Raw genomic sequence first — 21,037 nt, forward strand, 5'->3', positions numbered from 1 at the left:
GAGTACCTCTCTTGCCACGAGGATTTCGTGGAAATTCTTGCATATAATAGGTTCTTGATACAAATGAATAAAAAAAACATGTACTTTACTTGTACAAGTCTTGACCACAGGATAAACACTAGACTGGCCTCTTCTACCTTGCCCAAAATCTCTCTTCTCGAGTTTCATGCCAACCCATTCCAGACCTCAATAAGCAGGCCCATCAAACACTCGGTCTCCTCTCATCCTTCCTCCCACGTATACAGTTTCTCTCAACAACGTTTTCCTTTCATTCCCTTTCAACATCAAAGTTTCATTTCAACAATGGAAAGTCGGTGCAGTAATCCTCCATGCATTCCAAGTTTAGCTGATATAGGTAGTCCCTACTCGTTTTACAAACCTTTTGCTTAGGGTCTTCTGTGTTTCACCACACTATGGCTCGTAAATTCTTTCGTTCGGGCAATGTTCATTACGTTTATTTCCACATTCCACCACAAACATTACCACTTCTATTCTTCCACTATCCATACTAACATTCATTGGTACATTTGCATAGCCTTGCTTTGCTGGTATTCATTTTCAAAATCTTACACCAGTCATTGCAATATCTCTTCACTATATCTGACTAAAGTTAGAGGGGTTCATTATAAGAGTGAGTTAATTAGGGTAATTTGATGCCAAGTTGAAAGTGAATTGAATGTCAGTATGGAAAATGGAAGAAGGAAATAGATGATTCCTTCAGACGTTCGGGAGTCATATGATAGGATGAAAGGAAAGGCAAGCAAAAATTATTTTAAGAGACGGCTGAAATAAATAGTTTGTAAGGATACCATTCAGTGAGTGAAGATTTTTTTATTCTTTTTATAGTGGCCACCAAGATAGGGTTAAGGTTGCAGATTGAAGAATGATGCCATTGCCACAAAAGTTTATTAAAGACCAAATGGTTACTCTCCCAGTTGATAACACGAACAAGAACTAGCTTCATTGTTGTCCTCGATATGGCATATTTAAAATCCTATAATTAAGGAGCGCCTGAGGTTATTTTTGTCGAAGCACCCTCTGTTAGTGGGTTATTTGGTGCTTCATTCTATGGACGTGAACATTTGAGTTCAGAAATCGTCTTCCTATTTTTTAAATTTCTGTAAAGGACAGAAACATTTGTTAAGTCTAATTTCATGTATTTTTTTTTCTTAAGTATTCTTATTTAATTAGAACAATAACTAGAAGCAAGGTAAACAGCATAGAATTAATTGTAAAACAAATATATGAAGTGTCTCTCCTTCTTTGGAGAGAGAGAGAGAGAGAGAGAGAGAGAGAGAGAGAGAGAGAGAGAGAGAGAGAGAGAGAGAGAGAGAGAGAGAGCACTTTGATCAATAAACGTTGCCAGATTGGAGTGGTGGTCGTTATTACTGAGGCTTGAGGTTTTCCTTGCCTCAATTTCCCCACAATTTTATTCATTTTATTTGTCCTCCTTTCGTGTTTGTGTCCTTTGCCATCTTCTTAGATTAGTGAGAGTAATTTGGCTGTTTTCCTTCGCCTTTCTTTTCTCTCTTAATTGCTACTTGAATGTTTTTCCAACTCGAGTTCAGTCCTTGCCTCGTGAGCGTGAGCTGGAATCTTTACGGTCTTCATTTTTCCCAATCATAGATGTTGGTCTTAGACGTAATTAGCATTTTTCTTTGTTCTCTTGTTTTATTCCATTTATGTTTTTTTCATTTTTTTAGTTTTTTATTTATTTTGTATGGATTTATGTATATTCAAGTATTGTTCTTATATGCTTACATCATTACTGTTATAGAGTAATCTTTCAAGTATCATATTCTATAATTTGATGCTTTATTTATATACAGAGCTATCTATTTAATTGCTTTTATTTATTTGTTTATATATTTATTTATTTTTTTTCTTGAAGGCCAACCCCTTAAATAATAACGTTTTGTTAGGTTTATTATGTTAGGTTGTGAATACTCGCAGCCTATTATTATTATTATTATTATTATTATTATTATTATTATTATTATTATTATTATTATTATTTTTATTACTTATAATCTACAACCCTAGTTGGAAAAGCAGGATGCTATAAGCCCAGGGCTCCAACAAGGAAAATAGCACAGTGAGGAAAGGAAACGAGGAAATAAGAGAAGTAATTAACAATTAAATATTTTAAGAACAGTAACAGCACAAATAGATATTTCATATATAAACTATAAAAAACTTTAATAAAATAAAAGGAAGAGAAATAAGATAGAATAGTGTGCCTGAGTGTACACTCAAACTAGAGAACTCTAACCCAAGACAGTGGACCACCATGGTACAGAGGTTATGGCACTACCCAAGACTAGAAAATAATGGTTTGATTTTGGAGTGTCTTTCTCCTAGAAGATCTGCTTGTCATAGCTTAAAGTCTCTTCTACCCTCACCAAGAGGAAAGTAGCCACTGAACAATTACAGTCCAGTAATTAACCCCGAGAAAGAAGAATTGTTTGGTAATCTCAGTGTTGCCAGGTGTATGAGGACAGAGGATAATGTGTAAAGAATAGACCATACTATTCGGTGTGTGTGTGTAGGAAAAGGGAAAATGAACCGTAACCAGAGAGAAGAATCCAATGTGTTACTGTCTGGCCAGCCAAAGGCCCCAATAACTCTCTAGTAGTAATATCTCAACGGTGGCTTGTGCCCTGGCCAACCTACTACCCATAAGACAAAGATGTCAACTCGTTCAATGGAGAGAGAGAGAGAGAGAGAGAGAGAGAGAGAGAGAGAGAGAGAGAGAGAGATCTGCTTCAGCTTGTGAACTCTCCATGAAAAGCTTTATAAAATGTTTCTCGCAAACGCATCACTCATAAAATGCATTACTGAAAGAGTAATGCAACTTAGGAGTCTCAGTGGAAATAAAGTGTTATTAAATTGCATTGTGATGCTTTTTTGACAAGATATGTATTGTTCGTCAACTATTGTTGCTTGTTCAAATTTTTTTTTTGTTTATTTGCTTTATAATTATTGTACTTTATATTATCCATGTCATGCTGGAAAATCATTAAGACATACAACTGCGATGTTATGTCACTTTAATTTTCAGTAACCTTTTCCATTTAATTAGAATTCTCTCTCTCTCTCTCTCTCTCTCTCTCTCTCTCTCTCTCTCTCTCTCTCTCTCTCTCTCTCTCTCTCTCTCTCTCTCTATTTTTATCCCCTGACTCAATCAGCAAACTTTAGAAACAATGTGGAAAAATATCGCTAAAAGTTGTCAAGAAAGAAGGTATTATCGATAATCTCGTTTTCTTGGAGAGAGAGAGAGAGAGAGAGAGAGAGAGAGAGAGAGAGAGAGAGAGAGAGAGAGAGAGAGAGAGAGAGAGAGAGATCAAATTATTGTTTGAAGTGTAATTTCATTCATGCTTCTTGATTCAAGATAGGATTGGTGAATCTTTTTTCATTTGAAATTAGTATAATTGTTGAGGGACATTTCCTTTCAAATTAATTGCAAACCTACATGTTCAAGTATAATATCATTCCGCCCAAAACGAAAAAAACCTTGTTTTCTCTCATCTAAATAACTTCAGATACACATGTATGTGATAAGAGGATTGAGAAATTGAGAAGGAAATAAGAGAGGAACGTCATTGTCAGTATAGGTTTTCTTAAAAAAAAACTTTCTTTTACGCTAAACCTTAAGCAAATGTTTGGGTAAAATTGTTAGCTCTCAGGCATTGTTCAGTTTGATTTTCATTAATTTTAAGGTTTTTATTTCACGGATTAAAAGTGGATGACATGATGATAAAAGACAATTTGCCATCAAATATTATTTGACGAATTTCTACAGGTAATAATCGGTCTCACTCCGATCGGCTGTCTCAGAATGGGAGAGCTCTTCAATAAATATATTTTACTTATGCCAAGAATAGGATTGCAAATGTTATAACCTTTACTCTTCTCTACAATATGTTCTCCAAGAGGAGAAATTCATATCTACAAGTTCACTTCGGCTTTTTTGGACTGCAGGCAGCTGTGTTCGTGTGGCTTTTTCGCACCTTAGAAGCTGCCACGAGTCTTAAGTGATTTCCTTGGGAAATATCAGGTTTATTATTACAAGTCATACGAAGTACTTATGCGTAAGGCGCACACTTCATAAACGTCATATCGTAGTCAGCATGACTGTCATGTATACGTTTATTGCTAAGTGAATTGATTTGACTTCTTGAGTAAAAGTAAAGAAGACATTATTGAAGTTTTTTTTTTCTTCAGAAGGTAGTGCTGCATTCACTTCGAAAAATTGGCGTTAATAAAAACCATGAGATTATAACGTAAGATTTTTCATATTAAGTCTTATAGTAGAATAATAGTTTCATTTATTTAGGGAAAAGTGTGGTTAGGCTAATAAGTAATAATCCCCCTCCTCACCATATGATATGTTTGATTTATTCTTGCACACCAAATAGGATAAGTATCATTTCCGTATTATATTACTGACATACATAACCCAACCCCTTTTTACTAATAGATCAAAGGCTCAATCGTAAAGCAAGGGTTTACTCTATCAGCACAATTTGAATAATAATATACTGTAACCTTCCTAATTATACCTGGAAGCCACGGTTACCAAATAAGACGCATTTAAAAAATATTAATCATGGGGCAAAGATCCTCATCTGTAGATGTCATCCCATATCTTTTTGCAATTATTTGTAAAAGGCAAGTTGCAATGAAAGTGTCAGGCAGACATCGTAGGGAAGGATTAATTTCAAATTTCGTACAATGTTGAGAGAGAGAGAGAGAGAGAGAGAGAGAGAGAGAGAGAGAGAGAGAGAGATAAACGCTGATTATAGCGTTTATAGTTTAAGGTTAACTAAGGAAATGGTGGAAAAGTACAAACTTGCTATTTGGAAGATTTTCTGAGTAGCAGTATGTTTGTCTAGCGAAGGAAAAGACTGAGTGACGATGCTAATCTTTGCAATGTTATCTTAATCTATGCCAGGCTGGGTTAGGAGAATATAAAAGGGTGGATGGTACATATGATTTAGATTCAAACATACCTAAATAAATTTGGTCCTTTTTTTTTTTATATTTCATTTCATAAACATTAATTTCTTTTGAGCGTAAAGTCTTTTAACAGTAGCATGAATTAATCCATTATACAAGATTTCTGTTCCATTTGATATAATTATTTTTGATATATTGTTATATTTTTATAGCTGCAGTACCAAATTATGGAAATAGAAATGCCATATAAGTATTTTAGAGATTTTGCTGCCTTTTCGGTTCGCAGATGTCATACGCATAAAGCTATTATGGTTATAGTAATATTATATATGATGAATATGTTATTCATGAAATGTATATATGCACTTATCAATATTAGAGAAGTGCATTTTTTCATGATTATTACTCGATGAAGAGCATTTTCTTTCCATTATGTTCATAAACATTAAAATAAGCATTCCGAAAATTTTTACGGTTATTTATTCTTATATCTAAAAGCACTGCCAATTTTCTTAACAAATTTATATTCAGGCTAGAACGGTGAACGTAGATTACTTCTATATAAGCCTCCACACAGTGTGATGTTCTTGCAAATCATTTATCCGTCAGGATTTCTCGTCTTCTGACAGCGCAGTAATAAAGCTGTATGGCTGACTTGATTCCCTTTCTTTTGAATCCAGTGGAGGTGGGAAAATTACTGCCTCTCTTCTTTTTCGTGATTGACAAAATCTTTTATACATATATGCTTGTAAGCCGAATATATATATATATATATATATATATATATATATATATATATATATATGTGTGTGTGTGTGTGTGTGTGTGTATGTGTGTGTGTAAATAATCACCATATATATATATATATATATATATATATATATATATATATATATATATATATATATATATGTGTGTGTGTGTAAATAATCACCATCATCAGCCGTTAGGAGTATACTGCAAAACAAAGGCCTCAGACATGTCCATCCACTTGGCGTCTGTTTATGGTATATTTGTGCTAGACCACACCCGCAAACTTTCCTAGTTCGTCAATCCATAGTCTTCTCTTCCTTCCCCAGCTCCTTTAATAGTCTCTAGGAACCCATTCTGTTATTTTTAATGTTCATTTATTGTCTGACATTCCCATTATATGTCCTTCCTATGTCCATGTCTTTTTCTTACATGTTATAATATCCTCTACTTCTTTAATTTCTTATCCAGGTTGTTCTTTAAATCTTTGGTAGTGCTCGTGTGCATGCTAAGTTGCGGCCTATTGTTAAAAAAGGAAATAAAGATTTTTCAAATTCATCAACAAGAGACCGTAATACTAAAGATTGATATAGCACTGTTGCTCACTTGAGTTCTAAGTTTAGCTATTCCTTCTTCCAAGAGACTGGTTTTCTGAATATCCAAATTCCAATGACAAATACAAATAGAGTATAATGACCAATAGAAATATAGACAAGAAATTTTAGCCAACTCCAAATTAAATATTGGAGAATATCCGTTACAACTATATGTGGTTACTATGTTTATAGTTGAGTAATTATTCATGCGTAGAGAGAGAGAGAGAGAGAGAGAGAGAGAGAGAGAGAGAGAGAGAGAGAGAGAGAGAGATTCTGGAAAGGAAGTCTTGTGGTCTACTTCCTTAAGATCAGAAATACCTAGTCTTCCCCGAGTGCGTATGCGTGCGTTATCTTTTCTGGCTATTACTGACATCTCCGTGGAGAAGAAGGACTGGTCCTCTCTCTACCTACCAGCACCTGTCCTCTCTTAAACCAACCGACAAAGTCAACGTCCTCCAGTCCCAAGTGCTACCGCTGATACCTATCGCTCTGGTGCTAACACTTCCTTACACTACTCAGGTTGGTGTTGAGTTTTGCTGAATGAGAGAGAGAGAGAGAGAGAGAGAGAGAGAGAGAGAGAAAGAGAGAGAGTTAAACCCTAACCCACACAGACACACCTTTAGAGAATTTAAAGCGTGAAAACAAGAAGTACTTACTGTAAATCCTATTGCAGGGACTTCCTCGGTTCAAAAGAATTTAAATGAGTGACCACCCAAAATCTATTCTTTGAGAATCGGTGCTAGACGTGATGTCACATAAATCACCAAACTCATCTTGATGAGATCGTGCCAGGTTCATCTCTCATTATTGGAAAATAAGATATATAAATATATATATATATATATATATATATATATATATATATATATATATATATGTATATTTATATATATACATATGTATATACATATGATATATATATATATATATATATATATATATATATATATATATATATATATATATATATATATATATTCTCTTTTTCGTCACCTACTCCACACTAACGATGTTATATTAATTCAAAGAGGATGTAGGTCGCCCGGAACAGGTAAGGAATGGAATATCCAGGGGCATTATCCTAACCAGGTTATTCAGGTACATGAATTTGAATGTACCACAGGGTAGAGAATTGAGTATTACCTCTTTTGACTTAGGAGGGGGAAATTTAAGGAATAAGCATTCCAATGAGGAAACTCGCAAAGTGCCTGCGTTTAAGGGAAGAATTAAATACAGATTATAGTTGGAAATAGATCGACCTTCAACTGCCTAAAGCAGCATCGAAGAAAACTAAACTTGACTGTAGTTAGGGAAGTTGTTATTGTTAACAAGAAGTTTAGATACTTAGCAGAAAGTTGTGCATGTAATGAGTTAAGTTCTGTGAGCACTGTCAGCTGTCAGCGAACTTCATCAAGTTAGCTGGGCGCTGAGGTATTAATATGTACAGCTGCTGCCTTATATGTATTATAGGCAAGATACGTTTCTGATCCAGGTGGGAAAAGTAACATATAGTTTGTATTCTGGCATTTAAATTAGATTCTGACATTTGTATGAGATAATCTAACAACCTACTAATCTCTCTCACTCTCTTTCTTAATGTCGTAGTGCTCTTAATACTAAAACATTACAGATTAAAAGACGGATTGCAAATAATATAGAATTAAATTTAGAACCGTGTTTGATGTCCAAAAAATAAAATAAAAAATGGCTTATTGATTAAAGGAATCTTGTTTTTTACTACGGTTTTAATGTCATACCAACATTATTTGACTGTTATTATGCGTTTGTGTATTTGCAGAAGTAATTAGTGGGTTTATTCGGCCACTCAGGAAATCAATAACAGGGGACACCTGAGGAGAGGCTATGTGACGTTCCTATGTAAACTTTGACGAATCTTTGTTTTTTCCAACTTTTCTAATCAGCCTCTTGTCCTGTTAGAAATTTGTCGCTTTCGTTTGGTTTGTTTTCTCTATGATAACCTTGATGTTAGTTTTCCTCTCTTCTGGAAAACTGCATTGTACTGGGATTCATTAACTAAGATGATGTATCTTCACGTCGCCGCACTGACATATGCGTGATAAGTCCACGAGTAATGGTACCACCCAAAAGTTCCTTAATTTTTTATTGATAACCTTTCTTTCAAATTTCTCAGTTATCATCAGCTACTCTCCTGTAGTCAGATGTTAGGTTATGATTAAACTGACATTGGTATGCCTTTCTTGAAAATATACTTACTTGCGTTCTAATTATATAGTATTGCATTTCTTTATTCAGCGCACCTGATCCAATGATCATGAACCATTTTTTTCTAAATTATAATAACAAGTTACTCCAATTTTGCTCGTCTAGAATTACAGCTTTTCTTCTTTTTTATTTTGTTGGTATCTAAATTTTTCGATTTCCTACTAAGAAATCTTGATATATATATATATATATATATATATATATATATATATATATATATATATATATATATATATATATATGTGTGTGTGTGTGTGTGTGTATATAAATATATTTGTGTATGTAAATATTAGAGAGAGAGAGAGAGAGAGAGAGAGAGAGAGAGAGAGAGAGAGAGAGAGAGAGAGAGAGAGAGCTAACAGATGGGAGGTCAGTGTACTGAAAAAATAAAACAAATTGACCCGTAAATACTTGAAAAAGGATAAGTTCATGTACAGAAACAAGAGAAACATATTACTTTAAACCTCTCCTCAGAGACTTCAGTACGAAATGAGCCTCTGTCACGACCGAGATATTAGTCTTCTTCAGGTGTACTTCATTAAGTGCGATGAATACTTTCTGACTCATTTCCCCACTATACACTTTCAGAAAAAATCTCGGAGCAACGATTTTTATTATGTTAGTTGCCCTTTATCCTTTTAAATTCCAAGGGAATGGCTGTTGGTTTTTTACATATCGGACCTTCAATGTTAAGGAATGAAAGATGTTTTTTTCCTAAGCATTCATTGATCAGTTTTATTGGTGCATAATGAAATTAAAGGCCTGTATTTTGTTAACCAATTTTTTATTCAAAACTGCATTCCCGGTTTTGTTTGTGTAGAAATCTGCTCTTGCAATATAACATTTTTGTTGTTGTATATGCGAGTGTAAACACACACACTTATATATATGTGTATATATATATATATATATATATATATATATATATATATATATACATATATATATAAATATAATATATATATATATATATATATATATATATATATATATATATACACACACACACACACACACACACATATATATATATATATATATATATATATATATATATATATATATATATATATATATATATATATATATATACATACACACACACACACACATATATATATATATATATATATATATATATATATATATATATATATATATAATGTATGATTATAAATGTGTTGCCATATGAAATTTATACAAATGTTTTTACTGAGGTTATCTTGAAGTTTACGGAGAAAGAATTCGCTTTTGTTTTATATTTCAATTTATGTCAGCTTCTATTCCGTTTTATTCACATGTTCATGTTACCAAGCAGACTAGAAGAAGTGGTGGAAGAAGTTGTTCTATAACAGGAAGTTGCTTTTTTTTTTTTCTTTTTTTTTCTCAGAAATATCACCGTATTTTATTGTTACATGGTAGATTTGAAAACATTGCATGTCGAGAGAGATTGCGGAATAATTTGGAAAATAGAATAACACCATATAAATAACCTGTCTCTAGTTCAGTGTGTGAATTTGCTATGACCCCTTCCTTGCCTATGCCTATTATGAGTAACCTTTAAACTTTAGGAACAAATGAAATTTCTTATTTTTTTCTAAAAGGTGCATTTAACAGTTGTGAAAAATAACCTGAAGGTATTCACAGAGAGAGATTTTTTTTTCAGGCAAAGGGATTTTATTGTAGAGAATCGGGTTTTGGAAACAATCAGATAATATTCCTTACGAATAGGAATTTGGCAGTAGAAGCATTCATGTTTTTTCTTTGTATCCTTGCATTTGATTTAGAAATTTTGATAGTGATTCTGAAACCAAAGTCATGAATTTGCTTTGATGTTTTATATTGTGTAAACATTGATTTTTGATGGATGTACTAGATGCACAGGACAGAGGAAGATGGAGAAGGCTGATTAGAAACAGCGGCCCCATATAGAAATGGGGAAAGCTGAAGACGAGGAAGATTGATTTTTGACTGAGAAATTTTAAAATACTAATTAAGTTATATCTCTCTTGTAAAACGAAAATTTACTTTAAACCATTTTTCTTTCGAAGCAAGTTTACAACAATTTATTACTTTTCTTTCAATTTCATTGGCCATACTTACGCATTAAACAGTTATGACATGAAAAAAGTTCTCTTAACTTTGTGGTCTAGTAAGGATAAAAGTTAATTTTTTTCTGGCTTTAGGATGCTAGAATAAGTTGTGTTTTTATGTGGAGTTCATTTTAGTCTTGTTTCTATGCCTCGAAACAAGACTATGCCTCGATTAAAAAAACTTTTTTTCTTGGTAATTTTGGTTAATTCCAAATGACAGTTGAAAGTGATATTTGAATCTGGAAATGTCGGATGTAGAAGTTTTGATAAGTAATTCATGCTGTATAAATGTTTAAACCTTCCTTTTACTCCACTTATGTAATAAAACTTTTAGCATTTGATTTGAAATATATTTCAGAGATACAGTTAATTCTAGTTTTTCTTAATACTTGGTTGATTTTGGGAAATTTAAATTCATAATTTTAGTGAGACAAATTTTTTCTGATAATTGAAAATAAACTCTAGAAGGTATTTCCCCTTTATAAATTGTTCTGCATAGCTGTTCTGACATGTTAATAAATATAAATGGTTTTCTACCGTTTATACCCTTATCATGCTACAGATAACTTGTTATTTATGTTTGATATATTCATATTAAAAGTCTATGAACAACTGAAGGTTAGAGTTCTTTTGAAAAAAATTGGAATCATAGTGAACGTGTGTTCATGATAATAAAATCTGTCGTATAAAAAATTGGCTGGTTATACACATATACCATAGTGCTAAGTTTAGTCTTCATAAATTGTCAATGTATAGTTTACAAAGTTTCTACAGCAGTAGAGAAATTCCAGCCTGACATCTCTCCCCCTTTTTTAAAATGTTATCAAAATCGAATCCAGTGGTAATTTAAGATGCATTTCATTACTTACTGAAAGAGAAAGATATTGACTTTGTTACTCTCCAACCATTAGGTATTATGATATTTGGGTCACATTTAACACCGAAAAAATGATTTGATATGTATAATGTCATACGTTGACAATACTACAGATCAACTGTTTGCATGGAAGGACAAAATTTTATTTTAACTATTAGCCATTTGTTGATCAATTACTTTAAAATAGATTTCCCATATAGATTGAAAAATTTGGCATCAAGAAATTACGATCGTTAACCGAATTCTACTTTCATATGAAATTATGACACATAATATATATTTTTTATTGATTAGATTTATTGAGCTTAAGCAATATCTTATATCAAAGAATACATTTATGAAAATATATTTTCAAAGGTGCCTTTGCATTTAGTTATTTTATTAAGCAAATATGAATTATCTGTTACAGTATATGGTTTTGATAACATTGTATAACGACTAAATGTGGTATGTGTGCTTTAATTTATAAATACATAAACTATATATATATATATATATATATATATATATATATATATATATATATATATATATATATATATATATACATATATATGTGTGTATGTATGTGTATCTATGCATGTATAGTACATAGTTTTTATATTATGGCAAATATTTCTTGTGGAACAATACCAATTTGTATATATTTGTAATGCTAGTATTACATTTTCTTGTTGAGTATAGATAGATGAAGACAACCATTGTTATTTCTCTGCATCAAATTCACAGTATGGGGTTTCTTCCTTCGCTTGATACCGGATAAGGTGACAGGGTGAGAGTGACTCTTGCGATGGACTGGGAATTACATGCACCCAGGTTACGGTAGCGTGTGGAGTCCGTCATAATCCGGTTTTTATTTTATTTTACTATGTATGTCATTTCTCATTGCATGAAGACAAAAAAGCTGTTGACAGTTTGTGTGGTGGTGAAGGAGGAATGCTCCTTGATAAGTTCCAATAGCGAATCTGTTTTAACGTATTTATGTCAGCTTTTGAAAGGTTTATCTATTCCCTTGCAATCTTGAGTATATTTTATACATTTTTTACAATATGGTTGTATATCACTTTTCTTTTCTCGTCATTAAACTTTATCTGTGGAATTCTGCTTAGACTATTCGTATTTTTACATTTATTTCAATAAATTTTGAAAGGATTAAAGGTCACTCATGACTGGCAGGGGCAGGGGATAGTGACATTGCTCTATCGACCAGGACAATGCCCTAGAGACTGATCATCTATATATATGATCAGCGCCCAAGTCCCTTCTCCACCCAAGCTAAGACCAGGGATGGCCCGGCAATGGCTGCTGATGACTCAGCAGATAGACCTATAGGCTGCCCCAAATCCCATCCTTGGCTCACAAGAATAGTAAGGTTGGAGTGACCAAAGAAACTAACAAGTTTGAGCGGCACTCGAACGCCAGTCTGGCGTTCACCAGTCAGTGACGTTACCTCATTGGCCACCACAACTCTCTTTGTACATAAACGTCACACTCATATATGTGTATTTATATATACTGTATATACATATGTCTAATATATATATATATATATATATATATATATATATATATATATATATATATATATATATATACACACACACATATACATATAGTTTCATAGTCCTCAGCCATATAGGCCTGTGTACTGCAACTCTTCTAGTGCCTTATGGAACCCAGTTGAAAGTTTGGTAAACTAGTCTCTCTCGGGGAGTGCAAAGAGCATACCCAAACCATCTCCATCTACCCCTCACCACGATTTCATCCTTATATGGCACTTGAGTAATCTCTTATGGTTTAATTTTTTATATTGCCCTGCCATTTACCTCCCAAAATTCTTCTGAGGTCTTTTTTTCTGAAATCTACAAACTTTTTTTGGATGTTGTTTCATTGTCATACCACGACTCATGCCCATACAGTAACACCGATCTTGCTACACTGATATATAGCCTGATTTTTTATATATAATTTAAGGCGATTCTATTTCCAAATTCTATTGAACATAGCCATTGTCTGATTTACTTTTTTCAATCTTTCATTAATCTCCGATTCTAAAAACACTATGTATTCCTAAATATCTACATGATTCCTTCTCATTAACCCATCTTTCTTTGCATATTCCGTTCTCATCATCTCTGTCTTCTATTTATCTTGCGTTATTATTGAATTCCTGTTTTAATATGTAAATTTGATTAAATCTCTTCATGAGCACAAGTGCAAAGTTAATTTTAGTAGAGACCTGTCAAATGAATTTACAGTGAACAGTGGAGTACTTCAAAGGAATGTATTGTTACCTACGTTGTTTATCCTCATGGGTTTTTTAATGCATAGAGCAGTTGGGGATGGCGGAGAAGGATTGAACTGGACTGATAACAGGAAATTATCGGATGTAGAGAGTGCTGATGACGCTGTCATTAGCAAATCCACCACAGGACTTGCAAAGATTGCTTACCAGAATGCATGAAATACCACATGAGGTTGGGCTCAATATATATATATATATATATATATATATATATATATGTCTTGACTAAATTGCTTTGTTGCGCAATGTGTGTATATTCAAAACAGCCATCGATTGTCCAGCCTAAAACGTTTTTTTTTTTTTTTTTTTTTTTTTCACACCACTACTCCCATTAGCAGCAGTTTATATATAAGCTTACACTCACGTCATCATTTAAGTCAATACTGAATTACTTTTGCAAGTGAACCATGTTTATCTTAGGAGCACATGGAAAAATACATATATAATTGTTGTGTTAGTTACGGGATTAACCCCACGCAAAGAGCAAATACAACTAATCTAATTCCATTCATGAATTGCTTTCTTCTTTCAAACAAATAGTAAAACACGGTCATTGTAATGATTGTAGTGCTATTAAGCCTGATGATGACAAATATTTTAATATATATTTATATAGATTTATTTTTCATATATCTGGTAAATGCAATTGGAATCAGCTTTTCCTCTTAATGATACGTTATACAGAGTGAATAAACCTCATGCTATCCTAGATCGGACGTAGCTGATTTTATATTTAAGAAGATAGAATTGTGCTATTGGAAGTTACCGTGATTAACAACAATAGTGACTTTGCATGACACAATTTCGGAGTCATGAAACACAAATGTACACACGCAAATGTTCTGCAAAGACATTCAGCCTTGCCAGTTATCCCAGTGTATTTGGGGAATGGTAGGTTAGATAAATATTCGAAGGTAAAACAAATGTTCGCCTTGTATCTCTGCACCTATAATATCAGTTATTTTCATATGATTAAATTGTATTTGGGGGACAATGTAAAGTTTATTTTCATTTTATGTGAGCACAGCAAATAAGGTTGGTTCATTTAAATTGTTGCCAAAATATTTCAACCATTATTTTTTTGAAATAGCAGAAATAAAATGACACACGTCACATATATACCGTAAAAGGAATGTTTTTATATTAAAAGTGCGCTTAGTAAATGTACTTGAAAGAAAACACTGCCAGATCTTGATTGTTTTATCTGAAAAAAAAAAAAAAAATCAATGATATACCAGTTTTATTCCGGATTATCTTGTGGCACGACGAGGTTATAATATAAAAACCATTTTATAGAATATATTCCGCGTAATTGCTGTGTTAATTTTTAATTTTTAACCTCATTTATTTACTGTTTTCATCTTGATATTGATTATTTATGAATTAGTGATGCATCATCTATTTCTTGCTTGCAGTAAGGATTTTTTTTTACGTTTGTAAGGAAATTAATTCTTTAGTTTGTATTAACCTATAATTTTGTTCCTGAAATTGATTAGGAAAAAGAAATACAGTTAATACCTTTTTGTTTTGAGTTAGGTGTCGTAGAATTTGAAAAAAAAAAAAAAACGTAAGAGTGTATTGTTATTGTTCAATTAATCCTGATGACAGGTATCATCACTAATAATTTTTAAGATTTACACTATCTTTGAAAACAATTATTACATTTTTTTTAGATCCCAATCGTTCGTAATGAAGGACGGTCTCCGATATTAGTATGTTGTGAAAGCTCGTTAATTTTAGGAAATTATATATATATATATATATATATATATATATATATATATATATATATATATATATATGTATATATATATACATATATATATATATATATATATATATATATATATATATATATATATATATAATTCATATATGTATATATACACACACACACACACACACATATATATATATATATATATATATATATATATATATATATATAAAACATATGTGTGTGCGTGTGTGGGTGGGTGTGTATGTGTGTGTTTGGGTTGTAAATATTTGTGTCTATATGTGGTTATTATTATTATCATTATTATTAATGTTGTTAGTAGTAATAATAGTAAAAGATGTACTGACTTTATTTAGAAAAAGAGAGATATCTAACTAATTGATGAAAAAAAAAAATAACATATCCATTTAGTTAAATGAAGTATTAGCAATTCCATCGTTAACCCTTTCCGCTAATATTTGTTAAACTCACTCTCTCTCTCTCTCTCTCTCTCTCTCTCTCTCTCTCTCTCTCTCTCTCTCTCTCTCTCTCTCTCTCTCTCTCTCTCTTCCATTATGAAAGAGAGTGTTCCTTCATGGATTTGCCTTAATTTCTGAAACACGTGGGCAATATCCACATTATAAAAGTAATAAGCAGTTTTGACAGATTTACAGATGCAATGAATGTATTGTCACCAAAAAATATCGACACAGAAAAGTGAAAGAAAGAATTTATTAGATTTCTGACCCGACAAAATTTACCTGTTTTAATTGCATGTAATCATCTTGGCGTGGTTTGGGGCTCGTGGCTTGGATATGATTATTATAATTCAGGCTGATTATAGTAATCCCGAGATTACAGTAATCCAAGAAACAGTAATTGAAACCTCTTACTCTCCCCATAAGTTTTGGATAACGTATGGTTTCACAGTAGTAAGAATTCGTAAATAACACGAATCAGGAACCACTACTTACTTGCCTGATTTTTACGTTTTATGATTTAGGAGAAATTACAGGGAATACAAAATTATTCTAAACTTTAAGAGATAGATTGCAAAAGAAGAAACCTGACGAGAATAGACTTCACATCAAAGTTCTGTCATATGAGTTTGAATTTTCGTGAGGACTTGAAAAGAAAAAAAAATTATTGACTGTAAAAACTTTGTAATCTTAAAATAGTTGTTGATCGAGAGGCAATGAAATTATTATTATTATTATTATTATAATTATTATTATTATTATTATTATTATTATTATTATTGTTGTTGTTGTTGTTATCGCATTTGTCAATATCATAATTCCTTGGTTATTAGGCCTTTACAATGGATAAGGTGAAATATTTGCAAAAAACAAATATGCGACTCCCTCATTCTACCTCTTTTCCGATTTCCTAGTTATCTATTCTAAAAAGTCTTATGTGATTCGATGATTGTATGTTCCATTGCTTTACTTTGCTGCCTGTGATTGCTTGCCTGTAAATAGCTTTTATATCTGTAATGATCAAATCCTGGATTGCCGGATGAGGTCAATCAATATGTCGCCTTACAAACATAATCTTCCAAATTAAACTATAATTTATTTCGTAAACCTAAACATTGCAACCGTAATTATGGTATTTTTTATGACACTGCTCGGAAATTACCTCTATTCTGTAATTAGATAACTACGTCACGTGCGGAAATAGCAAGAGAACGATGTAGATGTGTATAAAGAGCTTGAATGCACATCGGTTTAATTGCAAGGCCATAAACAGGTCAAACACAGAGTTAAATTCTTACGAACTAATTACGAAAATGAATGCCTACTGCAACGTTGATTTATACTTTGGCCTTTGTAATGAAAATTTAGGTGATGGCTTGTTTTACTTATATCTCCAATTCTGAAATTTCTTTAGTCGTTAGTTTGCACATCGAAGTCACATATTAATTATTCCGTTGCATTATTAGTTAGATTTTTATTTACAACGCTGATACATAAAAATTGCCTTATGTTTTATGTAATAAAGTCATTATTGGCCCCAATTATTATTATTATTATTATTATTATTATTATTATTATTATTATTATTATTATTATTATTATTATTATTATTATTATTATTATATAAGTGTGCGTTTCCTGAATACTTGTCTAAATGAGGTTCATTTATGAATTTATAACACTAATTATTTTGTTTAAATAATGCATTAAACCTACATATTAGAAATTGAAGTGAGAGAGAGAGAGAGAGAGAGAGAGAGAGAGAGAGAGAGAGAGAGAGAGAGAGAGAGAGAGAGAGAGAGAGAGATTAAAACCCACTCTCTAGCTCTATTTACAAAACAGACTATACCAAGCTCTTAGTTTTCACCCGCATTGCCAAGCTAGCTTTTAATGTATCATAGCAAGGAAACGAAATCACTCAGCTCTCTTATGCAAACTGCCCTGAATAAAACGGCCCTATGCTGTGTGCATCTGCCACTACTGTCACATGTAAAACTTCAGGCTGTATCTGCATATGCTTTTTATGTCGTGCTGTTCTGTTTGGAGGGTGGTATTCTGTTCTCTTTTCCGCTGGTCACGGAGCTCTTGGTAATTTAAGATCAGAAAATTGTTTGTTGTTTTCCTTATTTTCGAGTTGATAATTATAGCAAACAAGATAGGTATAAAACAAAATAATCATTATTGTTGATAGTGATAATAATATTAGTTAGATCTCCTTACCTGTAATCCATCGATAACAGTTCTACAATCGTCCTGTGGGATCTGGTCACTGACTTCCACAACGAGTCCTTCGTAAGCACCTTCTTTAAATATTAACTGACTACTTCCTCTCGGTCCCGATGCTGTAGGCTTTTGATCTTCAGTTCTCTTTTTTCTGTCTGTTAGGTCCTCCTCGGATCCCAAGAGCTCTGACGAATTATTTCTCGATGGCGACCTGCTGTAGCTGGAGTGAGAGCCCTGCTTCCACTTGAGATTGATGTACGGCCCCTTTGGGCTTTTCTTGGACGATTCCCAACTGCTCGCAACGCTCGGCAGGGTTCGAACACTCGATTCAATCTTCATTTCAAGCTGTTCGCCGCTACTGCCATGTTTACCTAACCACTTGTTCATTTTGTGACTTCTGTTCCCCCTCCAGGTGTCTGGAAGGTGGGTGCTCTGGTCTGATGCTTTTGACAGCTGGACGAGAAGAAAAATAACCATGATTCCCAGGATGGATCTCATTGATTTGCTCTCGTAACTCCGACGAGTCTCAGTAGTCATTTCCAGAGAGGACCAGCAATCGCACATAGGTGATGATTTCCCCATTTTCATGACCACATATATGATCGAGGAGGTTTTGTTATAATTACTGCAAGTGCTGATAGGTTACTCAAAAAACTCTGGCCAGAATCTGTCAAATTCCTCTCTGTCATGTAGTTTCACCTCCGCCTAATAGTTCCACATCTGAAATAAAAGAAGATTGAAATTAATATAGTTACAAATACTATTTTATTCAAGAGTTATTACGTATGTGCAATGTAAGTTTATGTTTAATTTGATGGATAGCAAAAATAAATGAGCGAATATTTTTAAGTGATCTGATGATGGATTTGAATGTTTATATGTATGTTTTTTTTAATTACAGTTTACATTGGTCTTATTAAGATTAATTTAGGTTATTGTATATCTAATATCAAGTCATATTAGCAAATACTTTTATCATTTTAATTCATATTTGTTTCCATTTTCGCTTTTAAAAACTTATAGAACCCTTCAAAAGTAGTTAAAAGGAGGGACGGGGATTTAAAAAAGGTGTACAGCTAAAGAAAGTAAAAAGTAAGATAATTGAATCGTGTAGAAAAAAACAATGTCACGGAAAACGAAGTCAAGAAGAGAAGTAAGTTTTACCCATTTATATATATTGCCTTTGTAAACTCCCTCTCTCATTTTCCACTTAAGACAAGGACCGATATATATATTGCTCGAAGTATAGTGTCATTTATTTTTCTTAGTTGCTTTTATGGGCCATTTTAGGATCATATAAATCTGTTAGATTGCCTAGAAACACGATATATATATATATATATATATATATATATATATATATATATATATATATATGTATGTATATATATACATATATATATACAGTATATATATATATATATATATATATATATATATATATATATATATATATATATACATACATATATATATATATATATATATATATATATATATACATACACGCACAAACACATACTGTATATTTATATACACATACACACACTCAACAACAACAAATGCAGCCATTTCTAGTTCATTGGAGGACTAAGTCCTCACACATGACTTAGTCATGTTTGCGGTTTGGCTATTTTCATCATCACGCTGCTACTGTGGATTGGTGATGGTGGGAGAGCTTTAGTCTGATCGCTCACAGTAAACCATCCTAGTATGGGTTGCTCTGATTATTACAGCTTTCACCACGTTAATGTATACCCGCTCAGAACGGGTATGTATATATATATATATATATATATATATATATATATATATATATATATATATATATATATATATATATATATATATGCATATATATATATGCATATATATACATATATATATGCATGCATAAATATATATACATATATATAGCGTATTTATTAGGTGTAAATATTAAATGTCATTAAAGCTTTGCCATGCAGGAATTCATAATTGATTTAATAGTGGAAATATCAAACTGGTAGTGATTGCTTTTAATCTTTCAAAACACCCCTTGTTACGTTAAAAGCGTCATGGTGTAAAATATGTAAATGTTTAAATAAATCCCAACCCTGTTAAACAACTAATCTTTTTTTTCGCACGTGATTATCTTTGTTCCATGTGCACACACACGCATATATATATATATATATATATATATATATATATATATATATATATATATAATATATATATATATATATATATAATATATATATATATATATATATATATATATATATATATATATATGTATGTATGTATGTATGTATGTATATATGTGTGTGTTTGTGTGTGTATATATATATATATATATATATATATATATATATATATATATATATATATATATATATATATATAGTTATCACATTTATTTTACTGGTAGTTTCTCAAGTAGTGGGGTAAGGGGTAGTCAAAATAGATATATATCGTTTACAGATTTTTAACAGATTAAAATAAGAAAATCTTTGAGCTCTCTCTCTCTCTCTCTCTCTCTCTCTCTCTCTCTCTCTCTCTCTCTCTCTCTCTCTCTCTCTCTCTCTCTCTCTCTCATGACTGGCCAGCTTTTAGTTGCCTCCCTAGAAATGTACTTTCCTAACATGTACACTTTTAAAGGAAATAACTTTAAAATCTATTGAAGTAGGAGTATCGTATTTAATCTGGAAAAATAGAAATATATGAATTGATTTTTTTTCTCACCGTCTGCGAAGTCTTGTTGAGAACAACATAGTCTTATTGTTATTGATTATTATCCTTGCTGACGTTT

The 21,037-nt window shown here is 32.0% G+C and overlaps 1 protein-coding gene and 1 long non-coding RNA gene across 2 annotated transcripts in view; one reads left to right on the forward strand and one right to left on the reverse strand.

The window, feature by feature from the left end:
* LOC137631607 (calcium-activated chloride channel regulator 2-like) overlaps positions 1-18,961 on the reverse strand; it is a 125,555-nt gene extending 106,594 nt beyond the window's left edge. The window contains exon 1 of the mRNA XM_068363472.1: positions 18,241-18,961. Coding sequence (XP_068219573.1) covers positions 18,241-18,831 — 591 coding nt within the window. The 5' untranslated portion in view covers positions 18,832-18,961. The remainder of the gene's footprint in view (positions 1-18,240) is intronic.
* Positions 1-21,037, forward strand: part of LOC137631608 (uncharacterized) — a 257,253-nt gene that overhangs the window by 174,587 nt on the left and 61,629 nt on the right. The window lies entirely within an intron of this gene.

Source organism: Palaemon carinicauda, chromosome 40, assembly GCF_036898095.1.
Source record: "Palaemon carinicauda isolate YSFRI2023 chromosome 40, ASM3689809v2, whole genome shotgun sequence".
Taxonomy (NCBI): Eukaryota; Metazoa; Arthropoda; class Malacostraca; order Decapoda; family Palaemonidae; genus Palaemon; species Palaemon carinicauda.